At 44.5% G+C, this 27,993-nt stretch overlaps 1 protein-coding gene across 6 annotated transcripts in view; it reads left to right on the forward strand.

The window, feature by feature from the left end:
- The window catches only part of ADGRG2 (adhesion G protein-coupled receptor G2), a 113,235-nt gene that overhangs the window by 40,063 nt on the left and 45,179 nt on the right, over positions 1 to 27,993 (forward strand). For all 6 annotated transcript variants that reach the window (XM_060137886.1, XM_060137890.1, XM_060137891.1 and 3 more), the window contains exons 2-3: positions 1,560 to 1,678; positions 25,919 to 25,954. In XM_060137886.1, the coding sequence (XP_059993869.1) occupies positions 1,561 to 1,678; positions 25,919 to 25,954 (154 nt within the window). In that variant the 5' untranslated portion in view covers position 1,560. The remainder of the gene's footprint in view (positions 1 to 1,559; positions 1,679 to 25,918; positions 25,955 to 27,993) is intronic.

Consider the following 27,993-nt stretch of genomic DNA (forward strand, 5'->3'; position numbering starts at 1 on the left):
AATCGTGATTTATTCCCACCTTTCTGCGTCCTTATCCCTGCAATCCCTGCACTATCTTACCCTGCACATATGAGGTACAAAATAGCTATTTGTTGGGCTTCCCTGGTGGCACGGTGGTTCAGAGTCCGCTTGCCGATGCAGGGGACACAGGTTTGTGCCCCCGTCTGGGAAGATCCCACATGCCGCGGAGCGGCTGGGCCCGTGAGCCATGGCCGCTGAGCCTGCGCATCCGGAGCCTGTGCTCCGCAACGGGAGAGGCCACAACAGTGAGAGGCCCGCGTACCGCCCAAAAAAAAAAAAAGCTATTTGTTGACTGACTGAAGGGTCTAGCTAGCATTTATAGTGCCTTCACAGTGCCAGCCCCTGTGCCCAGATCTCTTGTTTACTCACCACAGCGACACTATCAGGCTGGTGCTATTATCACAGTTCGCTAGATGGGGAATCTTGGCCATCGGAAATAACTTATCCAGAGTCACTCAGACATTGTGTGGCAGAGCCAGGACCTTTGATCCCATGCTCTTTAGCCTTCACCGCGGTGCCTGCACACTCTATCTCCGGCCAACAGAAGCTGCGGTGGTGGCTAGGTGCTTGGATGCCCTGTGGCCAGGAGCTCTGCCAGCTGAGAACACGCGGCCTGGTCTGTCCCGGCCCCTTCCCCTGTGGCCATGTAGAAGGAGCCTGCTCCGTGGGCTCTCACTGCCCGAGCCCCGTGGGTGGCGTGTGATTTCCTCGCTAGCTTCTTCCTCCCTCAGTATCCCCCGCCAGCGCCTGCTGCTGGTGCTGACTGCCTGTCACGGGCTTCCGTTGGCCAACTCCTCCATCGGGAGAGGAACGGACGCAGCCTTAGCATCTGCAGTTTTCTCCACGTGCCGAGCTCCTCTCAGCCTCTGCCCCACCTCCCCCATGTGTATTTCATCTAGTTGCTGCCTAGTTAACCCACACATCTCATCTGGTATATATTGGCCCTTGATGATTATTCGTTGGAACGAAATGAATAAACGAATGGTAAATGAGACTTAAAAATTCAGTATTGATATAAACTTCACTTTTTGAAAAACGTTGACTCTGCCCTCCCCACTACTAAAAATGTAAGCGATGATAATGAATTAACATACAATAAAGAGGAAATGCAACACACCCATCCTTTTACGGTATGACATAAATGGGATAGATCATTTATAAGATTCTGTGACCTCTTCTGATTCTTAGCATAGTTTTTAACCAGCCTTTATGTAGTGGTAATCATTATATATACGCAGCATTTTGTGTTTTTAAATTCTTTTCTTGATATTTTGCATGTGTTGATGTTTTCCATAAATCTACATGGACTACCTTGCTTATCATTTTTATTATAATATCCCACTGGATGGGCCTCCCGTAATAAACATGGGTTTTGCTTTTTGTAGCCAGTGCCCACCTGGCATTGCCAATTCTCTGGACTAGAGTAATTTAAAGGAAGCAGGTTGCAGGTTGTCTTGCTTGAGGAACTGGCCTTTTGGGCATTGTTGTGTCGTGATTATGGCAAAGCTGTGATGATGTGTCCCCCTATTTTATTCCAGGATGCTTTTCTCTGGCAGGCAGTGTGGCCATGTTGGGAGCCCTGAGGAACTTTTACTGACGTTCAAGATATTCCTTGTCATCATTTGTCTTCGTTTCACTGTGGTTACATCCCTGGAAGGTAAGGTGCCCATTTTCCTTCATCTTTTTCCTATTTTATCTGTGTGTATGTGTGTGTGTGTGTGTGTGTGTGTGTGTGTGTGTGTGTTTATTTGGGATTGTTTTACTGTGGTAAAAAAAACATAACATAAAACTTACCATTTTCACCATCTTTAAGTATATAATTCACTGCCATTAAATGTATTCACAGTTTTGTGCAACGATCACCACTATCCAGTTCCAGAACACTTTCATCATCTCAAATAGGAACTCTGCACCCATTAAGCAATAACCTCCCTTCCCCCCTCCCCCCAGGCCCTGGTAACCTCTGTTATTTCTGTCTCTATGATTTTGCCTATTCTAGGTACCTCATGCAATTATAAGGAATCATACAATATTCATCCTCTTGTGTCTGGCTTATTTCCCTTAGCATGTTTCCAAGGTTCATCCATGTTGTAACATGATCCAGAATTTCATTCCTTTTTAAGGCTGAATAATGCTCCATTGTATGTACATATTTTGTTTATCTATTCAATGTTGATGGACATTTGGGTTATTTCCACCTTTTGCCTATTATAAATAATGCTAGTGTGAACATTGGTGTTTAAGTATCCGTTTGAGTCCCTTCTTTCAATTCTTTGGGGTATATATACCTAGGAGTAGAATTGCTGGGTCATATGGTAATTCTGTGTTTAACTTTTTGAGGATCTGCCAAACTGTTTCCCACAGAGGCTGCACCATTTAACATTCTTACCAGCAAGGCACAGGATTCCAATTTTTCTATATCCTCACCAACACTTGTTATTTTCTGTTGTTTTGATAATGGATGTGAAGTGGTATCATTGTGGTTTTTATTTGCATTTCCTTAATGATTAGTGATTTTGAACATGTTTTCATGTGCTTATTAGTCATTTGTGTATCTTCTTTAGAGAAATGACTATTCGAATCTTTGGTCCATTTTTGAATTGGGTTGTTTGGGGTTTTCTGTTTTCATTGAGTTTTAGGAGTTCATTATATATTCAGGATACTAATCCTTTATTATATATATGATTTGCAAATATTTTCCCCCTTCTGTGAGTTGTCTTTTCACTCTTTTTTTTTTTTGGCTGCATTGGGTCTTCGTTGCTGTGCATGGGCTTTCTTTAGTTGTGGCAAGCGGGGGCTACTCTTCATTGCGGTGTGCGGGCTTCTCATTGTGGTGGCTCCTCTTGTTGTGGAGCACGGGCCCTAGAGCACGTGGGCTTCAGTAGTTGCAGCACATAGGCTCAGTAGTTGTGGCACACAGGCTTAGTTGCTCCACAGGATGTGGGATCTTCCTGGACCAGGGATCAAACCTGTGTGCCCTGCATTGGCAGGCAGATTCTTAACCACTGCGCCACCAGGGAGTCCCTTTTCACTCTTTTAATAGTGTTCTTTGATGCACAAAAGTTTTTAATTTTGATGAAGTCCAATTTGTCTATTTTTACTTTATTGCCTGTGTTTTTGCTGTCATATCCAAGAAATGTCATGAAGATTTTTCCCTATTTTTCTTCTAAGAGCTTTATAGTTTTAGACTGGGGCACGAACCCGTGTCCCCTGCATCGGCAGGCAGACTCCCAACCACTGCACCACCAGGGAAGCCCCTATTTGTTTTTAAAAGTACCTACTCGAAGGCACTTCTGCATGGAAATTTAAGGGAGATAGAGAATCACCCTAATGAAGCAGCATCCATTTCAGAAAAGAGGATCCTTAGAAGCTTATGTGAGAATGGGAAAACGTACCTGAGGAAGGCGATAAAAAGTCCAGAAACCCCAGGGCTGCAATATCTTTGAGTACAACTGCCAAAAGAATACAGTGCTATGCAAATATAAAAAATCAGTATTTAAGAAGACATTATTAAGGACATACAGAGAAATACCTTACTTATTTAGAAGAGAGTTGCAAGACCAAGGAATCTTTGTTGGATAAAGCAAATATCTACTAGCAGCAAACAACAGCATAAATACAACAGACACACAGATGCACACAAACTAAATGGAAAACTTGCAACAGATTAAAACACAGTTGAGGGCTTCCCTGGTGGTGCAGTGGTTGGGAGTCTGCCTGCCGATGCAGGGGACACGGGTTCGTGCCCGGGTCCGGGAGGATCCCACATGCCGCGGAGCAGCTGGGCCCGTGAGCCATGGCCGCTGAGCCTGGGCGTCTGGAGCCTGTGCTCCGCAACGGGAGAGGCCATGGCAGTGAGAGGCCCGCGTACCGCAAAAAGCAAACAAACAAAAAAACACAGTTGACAGTCCTTCAAAAGTAGGCACTGGGGCATATTGTCAAGAAGCCATGATACTTTACACAAAGAAATAAGAGCTAAATGCGTATTGACTGCTTACAATGTGCTGGGTTCCTATGTGCTGTATATACATCCACTCTCTTAAGCTGCTCAACCAAATCTATTAAGGGGAGATCCTAGTCTTAGCACCATTTCTCAGATCAAGAAACTGAGGCTCAGAGAGATAAGTAACTTGCTCAAGGGAGTGGCCGAGCTGGGAATTGTACCCAACTTGGAATTTTGTGCTCCTAACCGCAAAACCAGAGTTCTCAAACTTGAGTATGCATCAGAATCACCTGGAAGGCTTGTTAAGCCAGATTCCTGGGTCCTTCCCTGAGAGTTTTTGATTTAGTAGCTCTGGGGCGGGCCCTGAGAATTGACAGTTCTAACAAGTTCTCAGGTGATGTTGATGTGACTGGTTCAGAGATGATACCACTACCTACACAACTGGCAGAAGACATAAGTAGGGAGAGAAAACTCCTCCAGATATATATCATGGGATACAAATTCTTTTATGGCCATGTGATGTTCATGTAAGCTGTGCTCAGACACATCATCTCCTTGGGGCATTAAGACACCACTGTGGGGGCTTCCCTGGTGGCGCAGTGGTTGAGAGTCCGCCTGCCGATGCGGGGGACACGGGTTCGTGCCCCGGTCTGGGAAGATCCCACATGCCGTGGAGCGGCTGGGCCTGTGAGCCATGGCCGCTGAGCCTGCGCTCCGCAACGGGAGAGGCCACAACAGTGAGAGGCTAGCATACCGCAAAAAAAAAAAAAAAATTATGAAAATGGGGCAGGTAAACATGAGAGTTTCATGGCTCTGAAACCAGCCTGAGTAGGGAAAACCTGTGTGGATGCTAAGGTCGCTGAATGTATTTCTTGCTCTGGCTCTCTGATGAATTGATTTCTTAAGGCAGTGGTTCTCAGAGTGTGGCCCCCAGACAAGCAACATCAGCATCACCTGGAAGCTTTTTAGAAGTGCAGATTCTCAGGCCCAGCCTAGACCTGCTGAATTGGAAACTCTGAGGGTGGGGTCCAGCAGTCTGCTTTAACCATCCCTCCAGGTGATGCTGATGCATTCTCAGAGAGCCACAGTCTTAAAGAATTGGCTGAAACATTACTGTGCCCCATGATATAGTAGAAAGGTGGTGAGATCTAGAGTTAGAGCCCTCCCCGTGCCTGCCACCTGCTATTTGTATGATCTCTATTTGCCAGTAGACTGACATGGGACTCTATTTCCTCATCTTCAAAATGGGTGTAATCCTGAGCTCCCCCAGTGGGCTCTTGTTTTTTTAAACATTATTTATTTATCTTTTATTTTTAAAAATATTTTATTTATTTATATTTGGCTGTGTTGGGTCTTCGTTGCTGTGCACGGGCTTCCTCTGGTTGCGGCGAGCGGGGGCTCCTCTTCCTTGTGGTGCACAGGCTTCTCACTGTGGTGGCTTCTCTTGTTGTGGAGCACGGGCTCTAGGTGTGTGGGCTTCAGTAGTTGTGGCACGTGGGCTCAGTAGTTGCAGCTCACGGGCTCTAGAGCACAGGCTCAGTAGTTGTGGCGCATGGGCTTAGTTGCTCCGCGGCATGTGGGATCTTCCCAGAGCAGGACTCGAACCTGTGTCCCCTGCATTGGCAGGTGGATTCTTAACCACTGCGCCACCAGGGAAGCCCTGGGCTCTTGTTAAGGCTCAATGTTTGTTTTAAAAAAAGAAAAAAAAAAAGAACCTCCATGATGGCAAAGGTTTTTCTTTTTCTTTTCTCTGTTTCTTTTTCCAGCTTTATTGACATATAACATTTAACATTGCATATGCAAAGGTTTTTCTGAGTGAAGTGTTTTGGGATCTGGAAAGGGCTAAATAGGAGTTCGTTATTGTCTTTCAGAACTCCAACTAAGAGTAGTCATGTTGTTTAATAATCACTTTGATAATATTTACCTGTACCAGCCGCTGTTCTTTGAAGTAGGCACTAGCATTAGGCTCCGTTTTACAGACTTACAGGAAACCGAGGCACAAAGAAGGTAAGCAACTTGCCCTAGGTTAAACATTTTGGTTGCAGAGTTGCAATTCGAACTCAGGCCATCTGACCCAAAGTTTGTGTGTTTAGCCACTACGCTGTCCTGTCTTCAGCATTCTTAACCTCTCTGCTACACTAGGTTGTGTACTGTGCTTGGTGGTTGTGTAGCTGTAGGTTAAACATCAAGGTGGAATCCACTTTTGGACTGGATATTGGACTGGATCATCCAGACGGCTTATAGGCATCATCTCTCTGAACAGCTTTGGACTGAGGCAGGTTTCTTTTCGGTTCAGGATGGCTTAGGTCTGGTCTTTGATGAAGGCCAAGGGGACCTGCTACTTCTACACTGGATAATCAGTTGCGTGGTAATGAGTGCCTGCTGAGAGGACATCATCTCTGACTCCAGGAAATTTACACTGCAGTTGGAGGGACATGACTATGACACATGAGAACAGTACAAACTGTAACGAAATCCTGAAGCGTGAGTCAGTGCTATAGGGCTTTAACATATGGCCTTCGGCCAAATCCGTGGGTGAGTCTAGTTAAATGTTAAGCCACCTGTAGCAGATGCTATTGGTGCGCTGCCCATCTCCCGTTGGCCCACCCAGAGGTCACCTAGAGGCAGATCCTGCACATGCTGGTGGCTCCCATGTCTCCCTGACTGAGAATGATCTGTACCCATGCACCCATGCTTGGCCTGTACATGGAACAAGCTAGTAGTGCCGGGGAGTTAATACCCCAAAGCAGTGAAGAATGGGAGTTCGTGTTTACCTATGCCAGCTTCCTTGTCCCTTGGTGGGACAATGCTAAGGTGTGTTCTATACACCTAGGAGATTGTTGGATTGGGCCACAGTTGCCCATAGTAGCAGTGTGCTAACTAATGTACCCATTATTGGCTTTACTCTCTTCCCTACCTCACTCCCCTACTCCCTCCCTCTGCTTCCTGGGGTCATCCCCATTTGGAAACACACTCATTTTCCAAGTCTAGCCCAGTATTACTGCCTCTATGAAACCTCCCCTCACGTCTTCATAAGAATTAAATCTCTTCTGCCAGTGCTCCCTTTTCTGTTTATCCATGTCTTTTTTTTTTTTATCCATGTCTTTTTATGCTTGTCACTTTGTATCATGTCATGATGTACTTCCTTTGCATCATGAGTCGTTTCAGCACATGGTCTGTGCCAGGTGAGAAGGGAGAATGAAGGTTTGGCAAGGTGGGTGGGAAACTAATGGGGTGAAAGCAGGCAGAGGGCCTGCTCTGGGGCAGGCCTTGATGTAGATCATCTCATTTAATCCTCACAAAAACTCTTTATGGTAGATATTTTAAGTCTCAGTTTGCAGATGAAGAAACTGAGTGTCAAAGAGAGTAAGTCGTTTGCCCAGAGTCACACAGCTTGGAGGATCCCCCCCTGGAATCAGTAGCCCGTACTGTTCATACTATACCAGGTTGCCCAGTAAGTGAAGGCTGAATGAACGTGGCACTGAGGCACGGAGAGAAGAGGGAGAGGGAGCCTGAAGGACTGCCAGGGAGCAGCCGTTGCCCCTGCCTCTGGGGTATCTGGACTGCAAACACAGTAGCTTCGCCCTGGAAGCCTGAGAGATGACTCAGTGGCTCTTGACAGTGAGGAGGGATCGGACTGACACTCCCTTTTTTTTTTTTTAACATCTTTATTGGGGTATAATTGCTTTACAATGGTGTGTTAATTTCTGCTGTATAACAAAGTGAATCAGCTATACATATACATATATCCCCATATCTTCTCCCCGGACTGACACTCTCTTGTTAGGCCACTGACCAATAGAGAAAACCCTTAGACCTTGACACTTCCAGTTGTGTAATTTGGTGATGTTCGAGGGAGTCATTCGTGGTCTACCAGAAGCCCAAATAAGTTTTGGCAGGTAACTTACCTCTAGCCTCTAGCTCTCTTGGGCTGTGCCAATACCTCTTTTCTTTTCTTCCTCCCTCCCTCCCTCCCTCCCTCCCTCCCTTCCTTCCTTCCTTTCTTCCACTGCTTTTTTTTTGTCTTCCAAGAAGGTCTTCTTTTAGGTACAACTGTTTTCCAGAGCGTGAGATGACATATTAGTGGAAGATGGTTATAATTTCATTCTTGCAGAGTTGTCGTCCCCATTTGGAAACAAGTACACATTTGAGCCAGTTTGGTGACCTCATGAGCTATAATCCCAACTTACTGTCTTTCTGGGCTGGATCTAGATCTTTCTGTGCTGAAGGCATTTCTAGTGATAGATTTCTCTCTAATTCCCCTTGTCCAAGGCCTCACTGGCTTGTCTCCTCTTACCGTCTCATGCTTTGTCCATCCAAGTCTTTGTTCTTCTTTCCAAACCCAGTGGTGGTCTCCTTGTCTCTCACTTTTCTATCTGTAAAATTGCGATTATAAATACCATAGTGCTGATCTGATACTCAGCCAATTTCCCAAGCCCCCAAAATCCCACACAGGCATGAGGTCACTTCTGCTGGGCCCTGACTCTTTCCCTGGCAGGTAGAAGTGGTGACAAGGAATGATAGAGAATCTAGATGGGTTGAGGGGGAAACTGAAAGCAGAGGACATTGTGTCCCACTTTCCACTTAGAACTCCGGATGAGGACCCCTCACAGTGGACTGTAAATCAACATGGGGCAGTGGCAGAGATGAGAAATGGTGGCACAGTGTGTTTAGGCAGAGTGAAGGCTGGAGGTGGTGTCCTCTCCAGGTCTTTCTCATCTCTTGTGTGACAGGGAAGGGATTCAAAATTGCCCTCGTGTTCCTAGTGGGTAGCTCTGTTGAGAGCCAGGGGCAGGGACAGGGCTGCAGAGATGACGGTGTGGACAGCTGAGACCAGGGGCCAGATGGAGGATGTGACAGACACCCAGTGGTGAGAGCTGAGAGGACCTAGGTCAGCAAGAGAGGGACCTTCCAGGCCAGGGTGGGATTCTGAGAGAATAGAACATGGGGCGCACTGGACACAGCCTTCAGCAGTGGATGCCAGCTGGACCCCCAGGAACCCTGCAGGGTGAGGGAGATCCCTGGAGAGACCCTTGAGAACCCAGGGCTCAGCACGAGGTGATGTAGGTCCTTTCTCCCTGCTGTGCAGAACACTGGCACCCCATTCCTAACCTGGAAGCCATCTTGACTACCAGAAGGAAGAGGAGGGAAAACGAAGATTGCGCATTTATCTGGAAGACATTGAGTTACCTAGAGACCATTTTAGAGCGGAAGAGAGAGCTACCTTAAATCATCAGGTTTAAGGATCCCTTTCCTGTACCTCTGGAGTGGAGGCTCCAAAACAAGATGGAGTCATCCTAGACATCAAAGGAAAGCTCAAGGATTTCTTTTTAATTTGTTTATTGTCACTATTGTTTGTACATCTAAATTATGTCTATACATTTTATAAGATTTTTAAAAAAATTTTTATTTATTTATTTTTGGTTTTGGCTGTGTTGGGTCTTCGTTTCTGTGCGAGGGCTTTCTCTAGTTGCAGCGAGCGGGGGCCACTCTTCATCGCGGTGCGCGGGGCTTTCACTGTCGCGGCCTCTCTTGTTGCGGAGCACAGGCTCCAGACGCGCAGGCTCAGTAGTTGTGGCTCACGGGCCCAGTTGCTCCGCGGCATGTGGGATCTTCCCAGACCAGGGCTTGAACCCGTGTCCCCTGCATTGGCAGGCAGATTCTCAACCACTGCGCCACCAGGGAAGCCCCGTATGTCTATACATTTTATACTAATTCTAAAACATCCATGCTGAACAGTTAGGATGTGTCAGGACACTGCTAGCAGTGGTGAAGGCCATCATGATATCCTGAATTCTGCTCCTCCTCCTGTTTTATCTTTGCAGGTATGAAGGAATATCTGGTCAGGTCCTGTCTATATCCTCCATAGTGTTAGCACATAGTAAGTGCTCAATAAACTGGCTGGTTGGTTGGTTTTGATTTGTGGCTCTAGTCTAAAACCTAGAGATACACTAAAACATGGACTGCTCTCCTCAGCTTACACCACCAGCATTATCCTTATCTGAACCCAATGAGTTCTGATACAACATATATTCCACTAAACTTTTGTGTAGACCTCAGTGAGGTGGCTGTACATTGGCTCCAATTACCCTTAAGGAATGTATTTCCTTTCCTCCATGTGATGAAGGGGCTCAGCTGATTGCCTGTTAAGAGTCCTTCACACTTTGACATTGTGAGTTCGATTACCCAGTAGGATCAGTCTTTGGATTCCTGATTTGTTGTCCTGGGATACCTGGGATCCTTGAGGTCTGCCTCGAACTAAGAACCACTCATCTCTGCAATCCCATTTTAAGGCTGCTCTCCTATTCAAAGTTCCTAATATGAAATTGGAAACAATTTAAAAGTCCTATTTTCTCCAGACTACTTTTTTTAACTTGACGTGATTTCGAAAGCTCTTAAAGTTACAGTGAAGCCAGTGAATCTCTTGATTTCCATATTGATAAAAGCTCCAGACATGGCTTTTGCTGACTGGTAAATCTCCCAGTTGCCAGTGCTATCCTTGCCCTGTTGTACATGGAAAAGTCCCAGTGTCTCTTTGTAGGATCCAGTGGCAACAGCACATAGCACTGAACATTAAGAACAGCGGTAGCAACCCATCTGGACATTTCTGTAGGTCTTCATGGTCTACAGAGCACCTTGGCATACATCATCTCCTCACGTCCCCCTGAGGTGGGTGGAGAAGTTTGTATTATCCCCACTTTGCTGATGAGAAGACTGAAGCGCAAAGGAAAGGATACTTTTCCAGGTTACCCAGCAAGAGACAGTATCAAGGTGCTGAAAGCAGCCCCCCAGAACTCTTTCTTGTACACCAGCCTGCACGAAGTGCTTGCTTTTGGTTATAGGAGTACGTTTTAGCCAAGATCTTTAACAAGGGTGACTTTAACCATGAGGAATGTCCCTCTAAATGAGGAGTTGGCAAACTTTTCTTTAAAGAACCCAATAATAAATATTTTGGCTTTGTGATCCTTATGGCCTCTGTGACAACTACTCAACGCTGCCCATGCAGCTCAAAAGCGGCCCTAGACAATATGTAAATGAATAGATGTGGCTTTGAGCCAGTGGAACTTTATTTGCAAATACAGTTGGTGGGCTGGATTCGGCCCATGGACTGTAGTTTACAGACTCCTTCCTGATCTAGACAGTGCAGAAGTGGTGCGGCACTTACTACTGATCATTTATATTACACCCATTCCTTGCTTTTCTTCTTGCTGGCTAAGCCTGGCTTCGTAGGGTGCTCCCCTCTTTCAACACTCAGGAGTAAATCCTGATTTTTCTAAGCCACCCGTGGAAATGCTGTTCCTTGCCAATATTTGATTTAGGAGTGGGTATGTGACTGAATTTTTTTTTTTTTTTTTTTGCGGTACGCGGGCCTCTCACTGTTGTGGCCTCTCCCGTTGCGGAGCACAGGCTCCCGACGCGCAGGCTCAGGGGCCATGGCTCACGGGCCCAGCTGCTCCACGGCGTGTGGGATCTTCCCGGACCGGGGCACGAACCCGTGTCCCCTGCATCGGCAGGCGGACTCTCAACCACTGCGCCACCAGGGAAGCCCTGTGACTGACTTTTGACCAAAAAGACACCTGGGAAAATCTGCTGGGGGACTTCTAGGAAAACATCCCCACTCCTGAGACTCAATGAAAAAGAGTTTCTCTTCTTACTCTGGACACGCACTGTCCAATATGATAGCCACTAGGCACATGTGGCTATTTAAATTGAAATTAATTAAAATTAAGTGAAATTAAAAATTCAGTTCCTCAGTCACACTAAGTCACATCTCAAGCGTTCAGTATTCACATGGGGCTAGTGGTTGCCGTACTGGACGGTGCAGATATAGAATATTTCCATCGTTGTAGAAAGTTCTATTGGCTAGTGCTGTGCCTAGACATTTTCATGTTTGGATTTGATGCCTGAAACAGTGGTAGCCATCTTAAAAACACTGAGAGGAGCTAGGGAGTGCAAGTAGAAAGTGGAGATAACCTGAGTTTTTGAAAGGTTGAGTCCCTGAACTAACTGTATCCTGAGGCTGAATGAACCGACGGCTGGAAAAGGCCTGGCTCTTTGTTGCCATCACTGAGCTGTAGGACCAGCCTTAGAACTGTCCGCTTTTGGAGTTCTTGTTAGGTGGCTTAATTGAATGTCCTTAATGTTTGTGATACTTTTAACTGAATGTTCTGCGACTTGCCTCTGAAAGCATTCTAACACATCTAAGTTAACTTTACAAAGGTTTACTGTGTGTCACATCGTTTTAAATGCTTCGTGCGTTACCTCCGTGAATCCTGATAATAGTTACGGTCAGGTGTTAATCCTTCATTTTCTAGATGAGGGAACTGAGGCTTGGACGGTTTGAGTCACTTCCAAGTTCACACAGCTGGAAAGTAGAAGTGGTGGCATTTTAGAACTTGTGTCCTTAACCACTTCCTCAGTGTTTAGTCCCTGAAGCAGTTGAAAATGTTTTTTTACACGACTTTGACTGAAACTTTGCCATATTCATTTATCCTGGGATGGGTTTGTACCTCCAAAGGACTAGATAAAGATTAAGAGAGATCTGAGGAATAAAAGCAATAGTTCCGCTGATTTAATCTGTTAAGAAGTAAGTTGTTCCAAGAGAACATGCTGTTGAAATGTACCTTGATGTGGGTACAGCTTTCCTTCAAGGAAATAACAAGAAACAGATTGATCTTGGCAAGAAGCCTCATGTTCACAAGATGACAGCGCTGTAAAAGAAACCCATCAAGATAGATTGAGAGTGCTTTTGCAACAATGTCTGTGGCAATTGTGTTTGTTTTTTTGTGTGTGTTTTTTTTTTTTTTTGCGGTACACGGGCCTCTCACTGTTGTGGCCTCTCCCGCTGCAGAGCACAGGCTCCGGACGTGCAGGCTCAGCGGCCATGGCTCACGGGCCCAGCCGCTGCGCGGCATGTGGGATCCTCCCGGACCAGGGCACAAACCGGTGTGCCCTGCATCGGCAGGCGGACTCCCAACCACTGTGCCACCAGGGAAGCCCAGTTGTGTTTGTTTTTAACATCAGTGTCCTATTTGACCTATACCCTTCCCTCTTCTTTCCCTTTAGGAATGCACACAGCATAAAGTAAAAGTTACTCTCTTGTTGCTCTAGTATTTAGTATAGTATAGAATTTTGTTAATTTAAGGACGAGAGAAATGAAAACTATCAAATGGGTGGTGTTGTTGCTTTGGTGAATAAATGAGAATTGCTTATAATTATCTGATTAATTGAATAAACAAGGACTGAACACATAGCTGTCTTGTGTCTCAACTCTGTAGCCTTTTTTGCCTTGCTCCTAATGTAAAATAGGCCTTGTCATTACACTGGTTACTGGTTTGGATTCACAGTAAAGGCTAACCAATTCTGGGTTTTGGTGTACAGGCAGGAGGGATGAGTTTGAATTAGTGAAGAACTTTCAGTCATAGGATTTTTTTTCAAAGTAGAATTTTAAAACTTTCAAGTGAGTTGCATAATATCACTAAAATGTAAACTCTGTTTGAGGCCAGGGGTTTGGTTTTATTCCTGCTATAACCCCAGTGCCTGGCATACAATTAGCCTTCAAAAATTGGAATAAGTGAATAAGCTTTGGGCAAATCCCTTCATGTTCTGAGCTTCTTTCCTCCCTTGTAGACTGAGGGGCTTGGACTAGTTTGGTATTTAGTCTTTTCCAGACCTATGGCTTATGTTGTAATTCTTTTCTTCCAGTGAACTCCAAGTCCTAAAAGATACTATCTTTCAAATGGTTTATTTAAGTAAAATTTTCCTCCCATTTTTGTGCTGAGCAAAGACAACAAAGATAACTGCATCCAGTGTTTGTGATCAGTAGTAGAGAACCAGGAGAGATGTAATTTCAAACAAAGCAAACATCACACTCTGTTTTCTCATGCAGTCTATTGTGGGTAAATAAACCATTTTTGAAGTAAAGAAATATAGTATAAGTCACTACCTTTGCCACTTTTCTGGATTTACAATATTATACTAGGTCATCTTCAAGTCTCCTTCGCCTCTGAAATGGATTTCTATGAACTTCCATTTCCTGATGTGTAATACAAAGTGATGGAACCCCACGGTCTTTCTAGGAGATGTCTTCCTATGATGCTAACCCATGGAAACTTGAATTAGACGAACACAGTTTTGTAATAGATATTCTCACTAATCAAGCATTAGTGAATAGATAGGAATGTTTTAAAGTTAGAATGGAAATCACATACATGCAAATCTTGGAAAGAAACTATCTTTATGATTTTTTAAAAATGCCCCTCTGCAGATTACTGATATCACGTTGTTTTAAGGAAAAAAAAAGTTTATTGCATAAAGGTAAACTTTATCCAAAGACACAGAATCATGCAGAGTGAATTAATAATAATTACAGGGACTTCCCTGGTGGCGCAGTGATTAAGAATCCGCCTGCCAGTGCAGGGGACACGGGTTCGAACCCTGGTCTGGGAAGACCCCACATGCCGTGGAGCAGCTAAGCCCGTGCGCCACAACTGCTGAGCCTGAGCTCTAGGGTCCACGAGCCACAACTACGGAGCCCGCGTGCCACAACTACTGAAGCCCACACACCTAGAGCCCGTGCTCTGCAACAAGAGAAGCCGCCGTGATGAGAAGCCTGCGCATCGCAATAAAGAGTAGCCCCCGCTCGATGCAACTAGAGAAAGCCCATGTGCAGCAACAAAGACCCAGTGCAGCCAAAAAATAAATAAATAAATGAATTTTAAAAATTAAAAAAAAAATAATTACAACTTACTGTTGGAACTGTGATAAAAATACTTTGTAAATGTAATATAATTTCCTTCAAAGCAAGCACCCCCATTTTTACAGTTGAAGAAATATAAGCAGAGAAATGTCAGAAACTTACTGAAGGCAGAGCAAGGATTTGGACCTCTCTCTCAAGAGCCTAGTCTCTTAATCACATTTAAAGTTGGTTAAGGAGGCATGCTCATTCATCCATTGGAAATATATGGACATGGGCCTTTTATCCACATGGAGATTACTAACTCAAGAGTTACACATTATTAAAAGTGAGGAGTCCCAGATCAGACTTCAAAGCTCATGACAAGCCAAAGACAATAGAAGGGGAAAACAGTAGAACAGGAGCCGCCAACATACAGAGGCCTAAGGGCCTCCTAAGCATCTTCTACCCAGAAGTGCTACAGCAAAGGTTAAGGTTTACATGGCTTCAAAACAGAGGGAACTCAAAAATACAACTTTTTCACCTAAGGATGCAGCAAGAATATCCATAATTCAGCCGTTCTCTGTGGCTTTTACTAGTATGTCACTGTTTACAGAACTGGTTTGTCACATAGGAGTTCTACAGTTGGGGGTCATGAAAAAAACATCATATGGATGTTAGCTAGGAGCAAAGCTGGGGAGGTGAGTCACAAAGAAGGGGGGATTCATATTCAGCCTCAGAGTGGGAAGGACTCCCTCTCCTCTGATTCATATTGATTCCCTGACTTTTGACCTAGTCAATATGAGGGCAAAGAACTGGAGAAAAAATGACTGGGGAGAGTGATTTTAGCATTAATTTTGACCTATCATTAGTTTAATGGGTATCATTACTCTACAACACTCAAATTAAGTCTGATGTGGCAGAGACTGGCTGGCAGCTCACCAAAGCTTTCTTCCTTAGCACTCAGCTAGACTACATTTCCCAGCCTCCCTTGCAGTTAGAAGTGGCCATGTGGCTGAGTTCTGGCCAGTGGGTGTGGGGAGAAATGATGTTTGCCACTTCCGGGCTTAGCCATTAAAAATCTCCCACCTGGGGCTTCCCTGGTGGCGCAGTGGTTGAGAGTCCGCCTGCCAATGCAGGGGACACGGGTTCGTGCCCCGGTCCGGGAAGATCCCACATGCCGCGGAGCGGCTGGGCCCGTGAGCCATGGCCGCTGAGCCTGTGCGTCCGGAGCCTGTGCTCCGCAACGGGAGAGGCCACAACAGTGAGAGGCCCGCGTACCGCAAAAAAAAAAAAAAAAAATCTCCCACCTGTTTGCCTGGCTGGATGTTGCTCTCCAGAGCAAACTTGGAATCTTCATGTTGAAAATGGCAGTGCCTCTGTCAGCCTGGGTTCCTGAATGATTGTATGGAGCAGATGCTGCTCTCTCTGTCCCACCCTACCCTCCACTCTAGGCTGCTGATTGGACTTCACACCTGGAAAATTAACTTTTTTTTTTTAAGTGTCTGAGATTTCAGCGTTTATTTATTGTAGCAACTTGCCTTACCTTAACGAATGAGGCAGGGTAGTTGGTACATCTCATTCATTCTGCCATTGGAAGGTGGGGTGGGATGGGCTAGGCATCCCTTCTTTCTTGAGATCATGTATGAACCCAGGTTCATACAATCTAAGAAAGCTGGAGGAGGCTATTCTGGGCACTACGAGATTATCACTGTCCAATCAGGAGAGAGTCATTTGTAGTCAGGGGACTCCACCAGAGCTGCCCACTCCCTTTGTGCCAACCCAGGCCACTGGGACCTCCACAATGTGGTATAAGGTTAAGACTACAGGCTCTGGACTTCCTGGGGTCAAGTCTTACCTCTGCCATTTATTAACTCTGACTGTACCAAGGTATTTAATCATTGTGCTTCAGTTTCCTTATCTGTAAAGTAGCAGTATCTCTCTCATAGAGTTATATGCAGATTAAATGAGTTAATGCATGTAAAACAGATGGCTGAAATGCATTTGACACGTTGTAAGAACTCTGTAAAAACTATAGCCGTCAGCACTAGAGACCAGCATGATCTAATAGAAATTTTTGTGATAATGGAAGTGTTCTATATGTGTCCAGTACGGTAGCCACCAACCACATGTGGCCATTGACCACTTGAAATGTGACTGAGAAACTGAATTTTAAATTTTATTTAACTTTAAATTTTAATAGCCACACGTGGGTAGTGGCTACCATATTGAACAGTACAGCTATAGGCCATTTGTTCTAATTGCTTCAAAATATTTTGAATTAGTGGTTTTGGGGTTTTTTTGGATATATACCCAGGAGTGGAATTGCTGGGTCATATGGTAGTTCTATTTTTAGCTTTTTGAGAAACCTCCCTGCTGTTTTCCACAGTGGCTGCACCAATATACATTCCCACCAACTGTACGAGGGTTCCTTTTTCTCTACATCCTCGCCAACATTTGTTATTTGTTAACCTACCTGCCGCACTTGAGGGATTCAGAGCAATGTCATCTGCACTGTTGGGGTTTGATAGGTTAACTATTCTGCTTCTCCCTCAGCGCACATCCCCTACATCCTCTCATCTTACCTTAGAAGTGTCTGTTGAACCTCTCTTTTCATGCCAGCTTCCCAAGCACCGGTTCGAGTCGTCATCATGTCTTGGCTAATCTACTGCAGTAGCCTGCTGTCTGGCCGTCCCACTATAGATCACCCTCCTCGTTTATTTCATAGCTATATAAAAAAAAAATATTGTTCTGTGCCAGGGGCTGGGCAGGATGGGGAGTCCATTGTGCAGCCAAGTCCTTACCTTAGGCTCCGCACCCCCGGAGGACCTAAGCTAAGATGCCAAGGGGGTCACTGCTCACCTGTGAGCTGGCAAAGAGTGGCGTGATCTGAGGGAGACTGGAAGAGTTTCTGTACCCTACCCACTGGTGCCCCACCCCCCCACTTCCAGGTGCTTCTGCACTTAAACATCTACCACAGGGAACTCTCACTACCCATAAATGACAGGTGCTTTGGAGTGAAAGAACATGTCAGCTGACTAACAGCAGAATCACCCGAGACACTAGTGGGCATCCGGGAGGAGAGGGGCACCCAGGCAAATGTTGCTTTCCTTAAGCTGGATCTCTTCGGGAGGAAACGGAGATAGTCCTGGAGTGTGCATTCTCTATGGGGGCCACTTCGCCCCCGTGGGAATGAAAATTGGTTCTTGGGGGCCAAAAAAATTTATTTGTTTTTTTGGCTGCGTTGGGTCTTCATTGCTGCGCGCAGGCTTTCTCTAGTTGCGGCGAACCGGGGCTACTCTTCGTTGTGGTGCACGGGATTCTCATTGCGGTGGCTTCTCTTGTTGTGTAGCACGGACTCTAGGCGCGTGGGCTTCAGTAGTTGTGGCACACGGGCTCAGTAGTTGTGGCTTACGGGCTCTAGAGCGCAGGCTCAGTAGTTGTGGCGCATGGGCTTAGTTGCTCCGCGGCATGTGGGATCTTCCCGGACCAGGGCTCAAACCCGTGTTCCCTGCATTGGCAGGTGGATTCTTAACCACCGCATCACGAGGGAAGTCCCAAAATCTTACATATTACACAGGCCTGGGACTTGGATGAGGCAAGTGAGGGGTCTAGGGCACAGAATGTTAGGAGACACCCCCTCTTAGGGCTGTGTGTGTGTGTGTGTGTGTGTGTGTGTACACATACATAAATACACGCATACATAAATATATACATACTGTTTGGGTGGCAAGGAGTGTTGTGGGTAAGGGAATGGAAAGGGTCGGGCAAAGGGAGAAAGTGTTGTGATTTTAAATAGAGTGGTCTGGATCAGTCTCTCAGAAAAGGTGATAAATTTGAGCAACATTTGAAAGAGGCAGCAGGGCAAACCAAGGGGTTCTCTGTGGGAAAAGTATTTCAGGCAGAGGGAGCAGCAAGTGCAAAGGCCCTGAGGTGGGACTATGCCCAGTGTGTTGGAGGAACAGCAGGGACACCAGAGTGGTTGGGTGAGGGGAGAGGAGGGGGAGATGAGGTCTGGATAGAGGGCCATGTTTCACGGGCATGTGGGGAGATTCCATGAAGAAGCATGGGTACGATGCCACTGTAATAAGTGTTCAATAGAGGCCAGTTTGCCTCTCTCCCTCCCTGCCCCCTGAAACACTAAGCAGTATTTACCTTTCAGACTGAAAAAGCTCCAGAGGCTACCAGCCTTCAGAAGTAGAGTGAACCCAAGTTGTGGCTAGCATTTTATAATGGAAAGCACAACCCAAATACTCCATTATCTGCACCGGCCTTGACGGGCAGCCTAGATTACTGTCTATGTGTCTAACTTCAGGGGGGCTGGGAAGGGGGGATGATGCCCTAAAACCCCCACCTGTCAGAAACAGTTTATTTCAAGGCTCTCCTCCTTCCTAAAGTATACATCCCTCCCAGTGGAATGGGGTGGGTGGCCAGCAGGTCAGTGGCTCTTCACTGTTTTAGACCACAGCCCAAGATGAGAAGCAGCCCAGTATAGTGGGGCTGGAAAGCCTAGGCTCAGATCCTAGCTCTGTCCCTTTACTACACACGTTATTTGACCTCCCTGTGCCTCGGTTTCCCCATCTGTAAAATGGGGTAACTTGCCTCGTATTGTTATTATGAGGACTAAATGAGTTAATATTTATGAAGTGCCTGGTCACAGTAATGCTATATACATGCTTGTTAATTTAAAAGAGTCCCTTTTGGGACTCTACTGTTCCCAGAAAAAAATACATATGAATACACACAAATTTGCATTCTATTCTAGGGCATTTATGGACACTCCAAAATGCATCTCCTAGATCCTCAAGGGAGGGACTGTCTGTTAACCTCTGAGAGAGGCCAGATCAGTTCTGGAGGGGTTAAGGGGCGAGAGGGCGGGTGAGTGGTACCGTGTGAGGACAGGAGAGGAGCAAGACCCAGGGGCTGGGGAATCAAGGCCACGTTTCACCCACTTCCCGTTTTGGCCAAGACCCACCTAGAATTGCCAATCGTTTGCACTTTGGGAAATTCCACCAGCTAGGAGGTGAAGTTTTCTTTAGGGATGTCATTATCAATTGTTTAATAAAAACGTTGCGTCAGAGTATTTATTGAGCACTGTGACGTGAGATGGTCACAGCTCAAGTAAACACATTTTGGCTGTGCCGAAGTAGAAATGTTTTCAGCCATTTTGTTGGTTCTGTAGTAAAATCTGAAAAATACAGTTCTTGTAAGAGTGTCTGTTGTCCCAAGCCCTGGAGAGCCACTGTCATAATAATTTTGTTTTGTTTGGGGTTCCTGTATAAGAGTGCCTAGGCGTGGCACCTTGTTTTGAATCATCTCTCTATGGAACAGTAATTCAATCCAGAGAAGGACTGTCACCGGATTACAAATTTTAGTTGGTTCTAAAACATTCATGCAAGGGGGGCTAGTTGTATTCTCTTTAGATCCACTCCTAGAAGATTAAGCCTTTATCTTTCCCATCCAACTTCGGGGAGAATGTGCTGGGTGTAAAGAGAACCAACTGTCTGACGTTTTAAGTCTTACATCTCCCACATATCAAATAGCAGAAGAAAAATGAAAACCTCAGAACCCTCAGACATGACCTTGTATGTCTTGGGTGCAGGTTATTTGGGAGGTGATCCCAGGAATCAGGAGTGAGCGAGCAGGGAGAGGGCATTAGGAAGAGGAAAGGTTGATAAAGGGTACGGTATTGAGATCATTGCTGTAGGCAACGTTTGTGATACGGCAGTTGAATGGCCATTTTAGTATACGTTTAGAAGATCTATTAAGCAAGCTACCTGCTGTGATTGGCAGTTATAGCTATGATTCCAAAGTACAGATTCTGAACCATAGCCATCTAAGAAGTATTCTCAAGTCTTTCCTTCATGGACTCTGCCTCATTGCTCTCAGATCTTTTGCCCATCTTTCCCCTGCTGTGCTTTGTATCACAGACCTGACCCCTTGCAATATTTGCATTAAATTGCTGCTCTTGAACTACCTGTCATATATTCATGACTGCTGGAGACTCCTTAATGATGTCACCAGTCAATGCAAAAATGCAAAGCCCTGCACTGGATTCCTGGAGGATAGTAAAGAATCAGGCAGCTTAGCATTTAGTTAGGAAAACAAGACATACAGTGGAAAAGTTAAATAACAGTGCCTAACAGTATATGTCCAAATGCCAAGTGAATGGTGTAGCCAATGAATAAACTTTAAGATACTAAGAGGAAAGAGCCGTCTCCATCAGTTTCATGCCAGGGCATGCTTTAGGGGGCTGGAGAGCTGACAGAAAGGGGTCATCTAAAACTTCCAATTTTGGAAGGGTAGGAATTTGGAATTTTATTTGAAATCTCCTAATTCTTAAATGTTGGTAAGAAATTCAAACTTTCAAAAACTTCAGTGTGAGTTCCATCGTGTGGGCAAGATAGAACTTGTCGGGGAGCTGAGCTGGGATTGGGAGCCAGTGGTGTGCGTGCGGGGGATGGTTTACTGAGTTGGGTGAGAAGTCAGACGCAAAGAACGTTAAGATCCTTGCCAATGAGAAGATTCCGGGTTCTAATATTTCACTTATATGTGAGGCGATCAAGATCTGGGCTTAGAAGGGGGCAGTGGGCATGGGAAGAAAGGAGAGGTAAGAGAGAGATTAGGGAATATTAATACCCTCCATTTATGTACTAGTTTATGGTCTACACAGTTTGTCATTGGAGGTAGGATAGAATAGAGGCCCAGAGGGTAAGCTTTGAAGTCAGACTGCCTGGGTTCATATCCCAGCTCTACAGTGAATTCCCACGGAGGCCTGGAACAATTCACGGAACCTCGCGCAGCCTCAGTTTCTCAAGCGCTAAAAAGGACTGATGCTAAGGAATCCACATATTTCACAGAGTCGTTGGCTGATTTTAAATAATAAAATGTGCAGGAAGCTCTTCGTGCGTTAAGCCTGGCTCACAGGAAGCATCAATCAGTGTTCACTCTTACTGTCATCACACACATCATTTCTCTTTAATCCTTGCAACAGCTCCCTGTTAGGGTGAGAAGAATGCACAGGATGGATGACGGAATCTGGGGGTGGGATGGGAGGTGGGGAACAGGAGGAGTCAGGAGCGATGGCCAGAGCGTTGGCCTTCGGTTTGTAGACTCAGCTGTATTGCTGAAACTGACTCTAGTTTTCTGGGCCCTTCACTTAACCCCTGTGGGATTTTTCTTCCTAAAGTGTGGTTCCTTGCAAGTCATATTCTCCATAATTTAAAAAAAAACTGGATTTTTGAGTATGTAGGAAGAATAATGGCTCCCCAAAGATGTCCCCTTCTAATGCCTCAAACCTGTAACTATGTTGCCTTACATGACAAAAGGGATTTTGCAAATGTGATTAAAGCTCAGGACTGGGAGATGGGGAGGTGATCGTGGATTGCCTGGGTGCTCCCGGTCTAATCACTCGAGTTCTTAAAAGTGGAAGAGGAAGGCAGAAGAGTGAGTCAGACGGATGCTGCATGAGAAGGACTCCCCCTACCCCATCCCACTGTTGCTAGCTTTGAAGATGGAGGAATGGGGCCAAGAAATGTGGGTGGCTTCTAGAATCGAGGAATGGCCCTCAATTTATAGCCAGCAAGAAAATGAGGACCTAGGTCCTCCAACTGCAAGGAACTGAATTCTGCCAGTTATCCAAATAAGGAGGACACAGGTTCTGCCCCAGAGCCTCCAGAAAGGTGTGCAGCCTGTTGACACCCTGATTTTAGTCTGGTGAGACCCATGTTGGACTAATGACCTACAGAACTCTAACGTAACAAGTTTGCATTGTCTTAAACCACTAAGTTCACGGTAATTTGTTACAGCAGCAACAGGAAACTAATATACTGAATTTTCCAGTTTCAGTTGTTTGGCTGGTGTTACCAGAGGTCCATCAAATTCAAGAATGATATGGAAATGCTGTGGGGCGATGGGGGACAAGGTCTTGGATATATGGGGTTGGAGAGGCAATGACAGTAAGGCATTCACATGGCAGTGCTCAGACCACACTTGATCATGTGGGATTGGATTTGGGGAGGTGGTAGCAGTAAATTTGAAAGAATGTGCCAGGGAGGCGATGTAGGGAAAGAGAGCCCGTCGAGAGGGGCCGCTTTCTTGAGTTGCCAGTTCCTCTGTTTGGCGTCCATTCGAAGCTTAGGCATGCCAAACTCCTGGTCATCATAATTGCAATATACGGACTTTGTTTTAAAAAAATCACTAGGGGGTCATATTGAGTAAATTTTATAGACAGCTCACAATTTTATTTATGGATTTATATCGAGACTTCAATAAATGAATAATGCTTTAAATTTTGCTCTTTGTAAGTTTCCAAAGGAAAATCTGAAAAATTTAAATGTTTTTCCTTTCTTTGCTTGCGAATCTTTTTTTTTTCTTTTTTTTGCGAATCTTTTTAACAATGGAAATGTTTTGTCTCCTAAGAGTGACATGGAACTCAAATATATGACTCACTGGAAATGCCGACCACCTCCTTGGTTTTAACAAATGAGAAGTGAGTTAGGAGAGAGCCCAAGAAAAACAGAGGCTGATACTCAGGAAAATGTAAGGCCTATGGGACGTCTCTATGTGGCACCAAGAGGAGTGATGTGGAGCGTTATAATGAGAGACAGAAAAAGTGAATAAAATGTTAGTCACTGAGTAATCGGGCCCCTAGAAGAAAAAAAATGCCAAAAGACAAAAAGCGGACAATAACAGTTTAAAAACCTTTAACTTTTATTTACTGGGTTCCCTCCCTTCATCAGTGTAGGTCTCTGCTGGGAGCCCTGTAGGCTGGGCTGGGCTGGCCCTTGATCTATGTTTTGTTTTTTTTTGTTTTTTTTGCTGTACGCGGGCCTCTCACCGTTGGGGCCTCTCCCGTTGCGGAGCACAGGCTCCGGACGCGCAGGCTCCGCGGGCCATGGCTCACGGGCCCAGCCGCTCCGCGGCACGTGGGATCCTCCCGGACCGGGGCACGAACCCACGCCCCCTGCATCTGCAGGCGGACTCTCAACCACTGCGCCACCAGGGGAGCCCTGATCTATATTTTGATAAGGTTTTACCTCTTGATTGTGAATCCATGCCTATCAAACCTGTCTACCCAGAGATGGCCAACCAGGAAAGTTCCTTCTCTACTCTGGCTCTCCTATTACCCTTGAGTTGTCCATTTCCTCTAGCATCTAAGAAAGAGGTGAAACTCAGATGAGCCCCTTTCCCTGTGGGTATACAGCTCTTGTCAAAGGATTTAGCAATGGAGAAGGTTGAACAATTGGTGATTCTGGTCAGCCACTGGGCAAAATTGAAAAGGAAGCAGTATTAGCCCCTGTTGCCCTTCAACATCACTCTCCATCCCTCTTCCCTGGTACTCAACTCTTCCTCAGTGCCTTCATGCTGTTCCCTGCCTGTGCCACGCTCCCACACCACTCTACCTCACCTGCCTAAACTGATGTGTCATTTTCAAGTAGCCCATATTGAATGTTGATTCTTCCCGGAAATTTTCAACATGGCCCAGTATGGTAGGTCTTTGCTACATAATCAGAAGACTTCAGCCAATTGGAATTAATTCATACTAAGGTGTGAATGACTGATTTCCCCTTAGTGCTCCCAGGAGCGTTCTCAAAATTAAACTCCTGTTAATTCAACAGACTCTTTGATTGGTGGGATATTTAAGGTAGCATGAGGGATATATTGAAGGACAGAGACTAAGAAGAGGCAATGCCAATTAAATTAGGGCATCAAGACACTAACTACTCTGCGCCAACCACTGGAGCACTCATTCAGTCCTGCTTTCAAGAAGAACTGTGTTTTAATTATACCAGAAAATAATCAGTACCCTACCACCATTTAAGGAAAATAGGCTCCTGGAAGCTACCAGGTATGTTTCACTGTGCAATTTTAGTTTCTAAGTATACTTATTCTTTCTTTTTAATTGTATCTCAAGATACCACTATGGAAATAACCATTCCTTTGTAATTAAAGACAGTTTAAGAATTTCTAAGGTAATACCCCCTTGGGTGAGAGTTTGCGAAAGTAACACTCTGATGTACTGCAAAGAGTGGTATAAATTGGTTTGTTTTCTGTAAGGCATCTTGGCAATCAAAATTCATGGAATTTCTGAAAGAAATAGCAAGTATGTATGCAAAAATTTACCAAGAGGATTTCTTGCAGCGTTGTTTGTAATCATGAAAAACTGTGCACACTAAAATGTCCATCAAAAGGAAATTTGTTATATAAATTAATGGTACAGCCAATCAATGAAATGCTATGCAGTTATTACAAAATGGTATTGGGGAAAATTATTTAATGATATAGAACAATGTTCAGGATATAGTGTCATGAGAAAAGCCAGGTTACAAGTAGTTTTAAGTGACATGATCTTTCTTATCGTACATATAAGTACATATGTATACACATACATTCATATATTTATATTCATATGTAGATATACATTAACACATAGAAAGAGAAAAGAATATATGTCACAATGTTAATGTCATTTATGTCTGGGTGGTGAAATTATAGGTGGTTTTAATTTTCTTCTTTTTGTTTATCTGTAATTTCTGAAGTTTCTCCAATAAGTGTATTATTTTTCATAGAGAAAAAACTAGAATTACTTTTCTTTTAAGGAATCTAGCATCCTCCCAAAATAAATAACACAGCAGTTCTTGTAGTTTATATACCCAGAGGTGTCTGATTGGCTTAATTAAAGGTATAAAGTCTGCACTAATAGGTATAAAAAGAAGTACAGTTACGGGAAGTTTAATTTATGCGGATGTATACATTTACACATTCTAATGAACATTTGCCAACAACCGAAGTTCTTAGTCATCATTTTTATTTTAAAATGTACTAAACCATTATATAACAAAATATGTAGAGTACCATCAACAGTTAAATTGGAAGAATTGCTTTCACCAGAGATATGTCTTTGTGGAGAATTGAAAGAACTGATTAGGCTGTTGAAAATAATAGTAAATTAACATACTGCCCTCTTTTGGTAGCTATTTGCAACTCATTTTACATTCACTGCCGTTAAAGATGTTAATCTCCTACAAATTCATGTACAAACTAATTTTATTTACTTTTACATTTTTAAATTGAAGTATAGTTGATTTACAATAATGTTGTGTTAGTTTCAGGTGTACAGCACAGTGATTCAGATATATATATATATATTCTGTTTCAGATTCTTTTCCATTATAGGTTATTACAAGATACTGTAATAATTCCCTGTATTATACAGTAGTTCCCTGTTGTTTAATCTACAAACTAAACTAACTTTAAATCATCTTTTTCGTCAACAGAGCATGCTGATAATTCCAGTTTGTTGTCACCTTCTGGTAAGATTGTTATTTCATGACTTTGGGGGCATTTCAGCAAAATATTCTAAAAGTTCTCCATGCAATGTCAGATACAGAAAAAATGTTTTCTTCTATGAAGCTTAATTAAATTCTGTCATTAAACCTACTCCCGAAAAGTCAAAGCAGACACAGACAACAGGATAGTCTATCAATCCCCCCCAATTGCTAAAGAAAGCTAGGGACTAAGTTGTGGGTTTTCATCATGGTAACTGCTTCAGTTCTTCAGTGTTATTTTTAGTATTCTAGTTCATGTCTCCTGAAGAGTATCAAGGACATAAACATGCTAAATGTTTCTATATTTGAGGGCTGAGATGTTCTCTTAAATATACTTCCTCAGCACCCCACTGAATTAATATTTTTCAAAAGGCTTCTAAAGGCTTAGCACTCATGAGAATGGGAAGGCAAATCAATAAAGAGAAATTTATAACTAGGACCCGTCTTGGCAGGAACCAGGAGCTGAACCTGCATTCCAGACTGCTGGCTACAACGGGACCTCAGGGATAAAGTGGTCCCACCCCATCCCTTAGTTAATAACACGGTGCAGCCTGGAGAGGCTGAGTAACTTATCTAAGTTCACACGGCTTCTTGCCCTACATCACAGAGGCAGCACATGGCTTCTCTAACTCCTACTTCTGTGTTTCATTCTGTAATATATATACCATATAGTACAGAACAATCTTTTACGGTAAGGAGTGAGTCAACTCACGTTGTCCTTAGTTGTGTGAAAATGAGCTTCTACTGTTATTAATTCATTTAACTAAAATTAGTAATGATCGCTATTACTGCTCATGCACATACTAAATGTCTGGGAGTCTTCCGACATCTCTTTTTGCTTCCAATCTTGCAGTATAGGGATCGTTATATTCACGTTATAGATGAGGAAACCGAGGGTCAGAGAGGATGAAACTTGCTCATGTTCACACATTCTCTGGAGCCGCACTACTTGGGTTTGAATTTGGCCCCCCCCGCCCCCCCACCTCCATTGCTATCTGTGTGGCTTTGGACAAGTTCCTTCACCTTTCTGTGCCTCGGTTTTTTCATCTGTAAATTGAAGAGAATAACAGTACTCGCTTCATAGGGAAGTTGTGAAGATGAAATGAGATAACACATGTGCCTAGCACAGAGTAAACCCTCAGTAAGTAATAACGATCATTATTATTATGTTTTACAAATTTACTTATTTAAAATTTTATTTATTTATTTATTTTCGGCTGCGTTGGGTCTTCGTTGCTGCGTGCGTGGACTTTCTCTAGTTGCGGTGAGCAGGGGCTACTCTTCATTGCAATGCACTGGCTTCTCATTGCGGTGGCTTCTCTCGTTGTGGAGCACGGGCTCTAGGTGTGTGGGCTTCAGTAGTTGTGGTGTGCGGGCTCAGTAGTTGTGGCTTGCGGGCTCTAGAGCACAGGCTCAGTAGTTGTGGCGCACGGGCTTAGTTGCTGCACGGTATGTGGGATCTTCCCAGAACAGGGCTCAAACCCGTGTCCCCTGCATTGGCAGGCAGATTCTTAACCACTGTGCCACCAGGGAAGTCTCTGATCATTATTATTAAGTTATTAAGTAATGGGGCAGAGATTCAAACCCAGGACTGCAAATCTCCAAAGCCCAAGCTCTTTTAACTAAGCCAGTTTGCCCCCTTGTTATTAAACTTCTAGGATAAAATGAACCACTGTAGTTTTCTTCTGCTGCAGTAGCCTTCTCAGACTTAATCATGGTGATATCTTTGCAAAACTCTGTTTGCATGGAATGAGGTCGAGGGTTTGGAGGCACACAATGATGCCAGGCACAGCCCCAGGGCCCCAGGGGAAAGCCAGCACACATCCAGGGATGGACAGGCGGCTGTGCCTGCAGGCCTCTTTGGATGGTGTCACCCATTCCTCTCCAATCAGAAAAATGAATAGCCATTGATTAAAAACCACCTTTGGCCAATTGTATTGTTCTGCCCCAAGAGCAAAGGATTCCATACCCAGGCTTTGAATCTTATTGCTCAGGAACTGTCTTACTTCTCAAGAAATATACTT

The sequence above is a fragment of the Lagenorhynchus albirostris genome, chromosome X, assembly GCF_949774975.1.
Source record: "Lagenorhynchus albirostris chromosome X, mLagAlb1.1, whole genome shotgun sequence".
Taxonomy (NCBI): Eukaryota; Metazoa; Chordata; class Mammalia; order Artiodactyla; family Delphinidae; genus Lagenorhynchus; species Lagenorhynchus albirostris.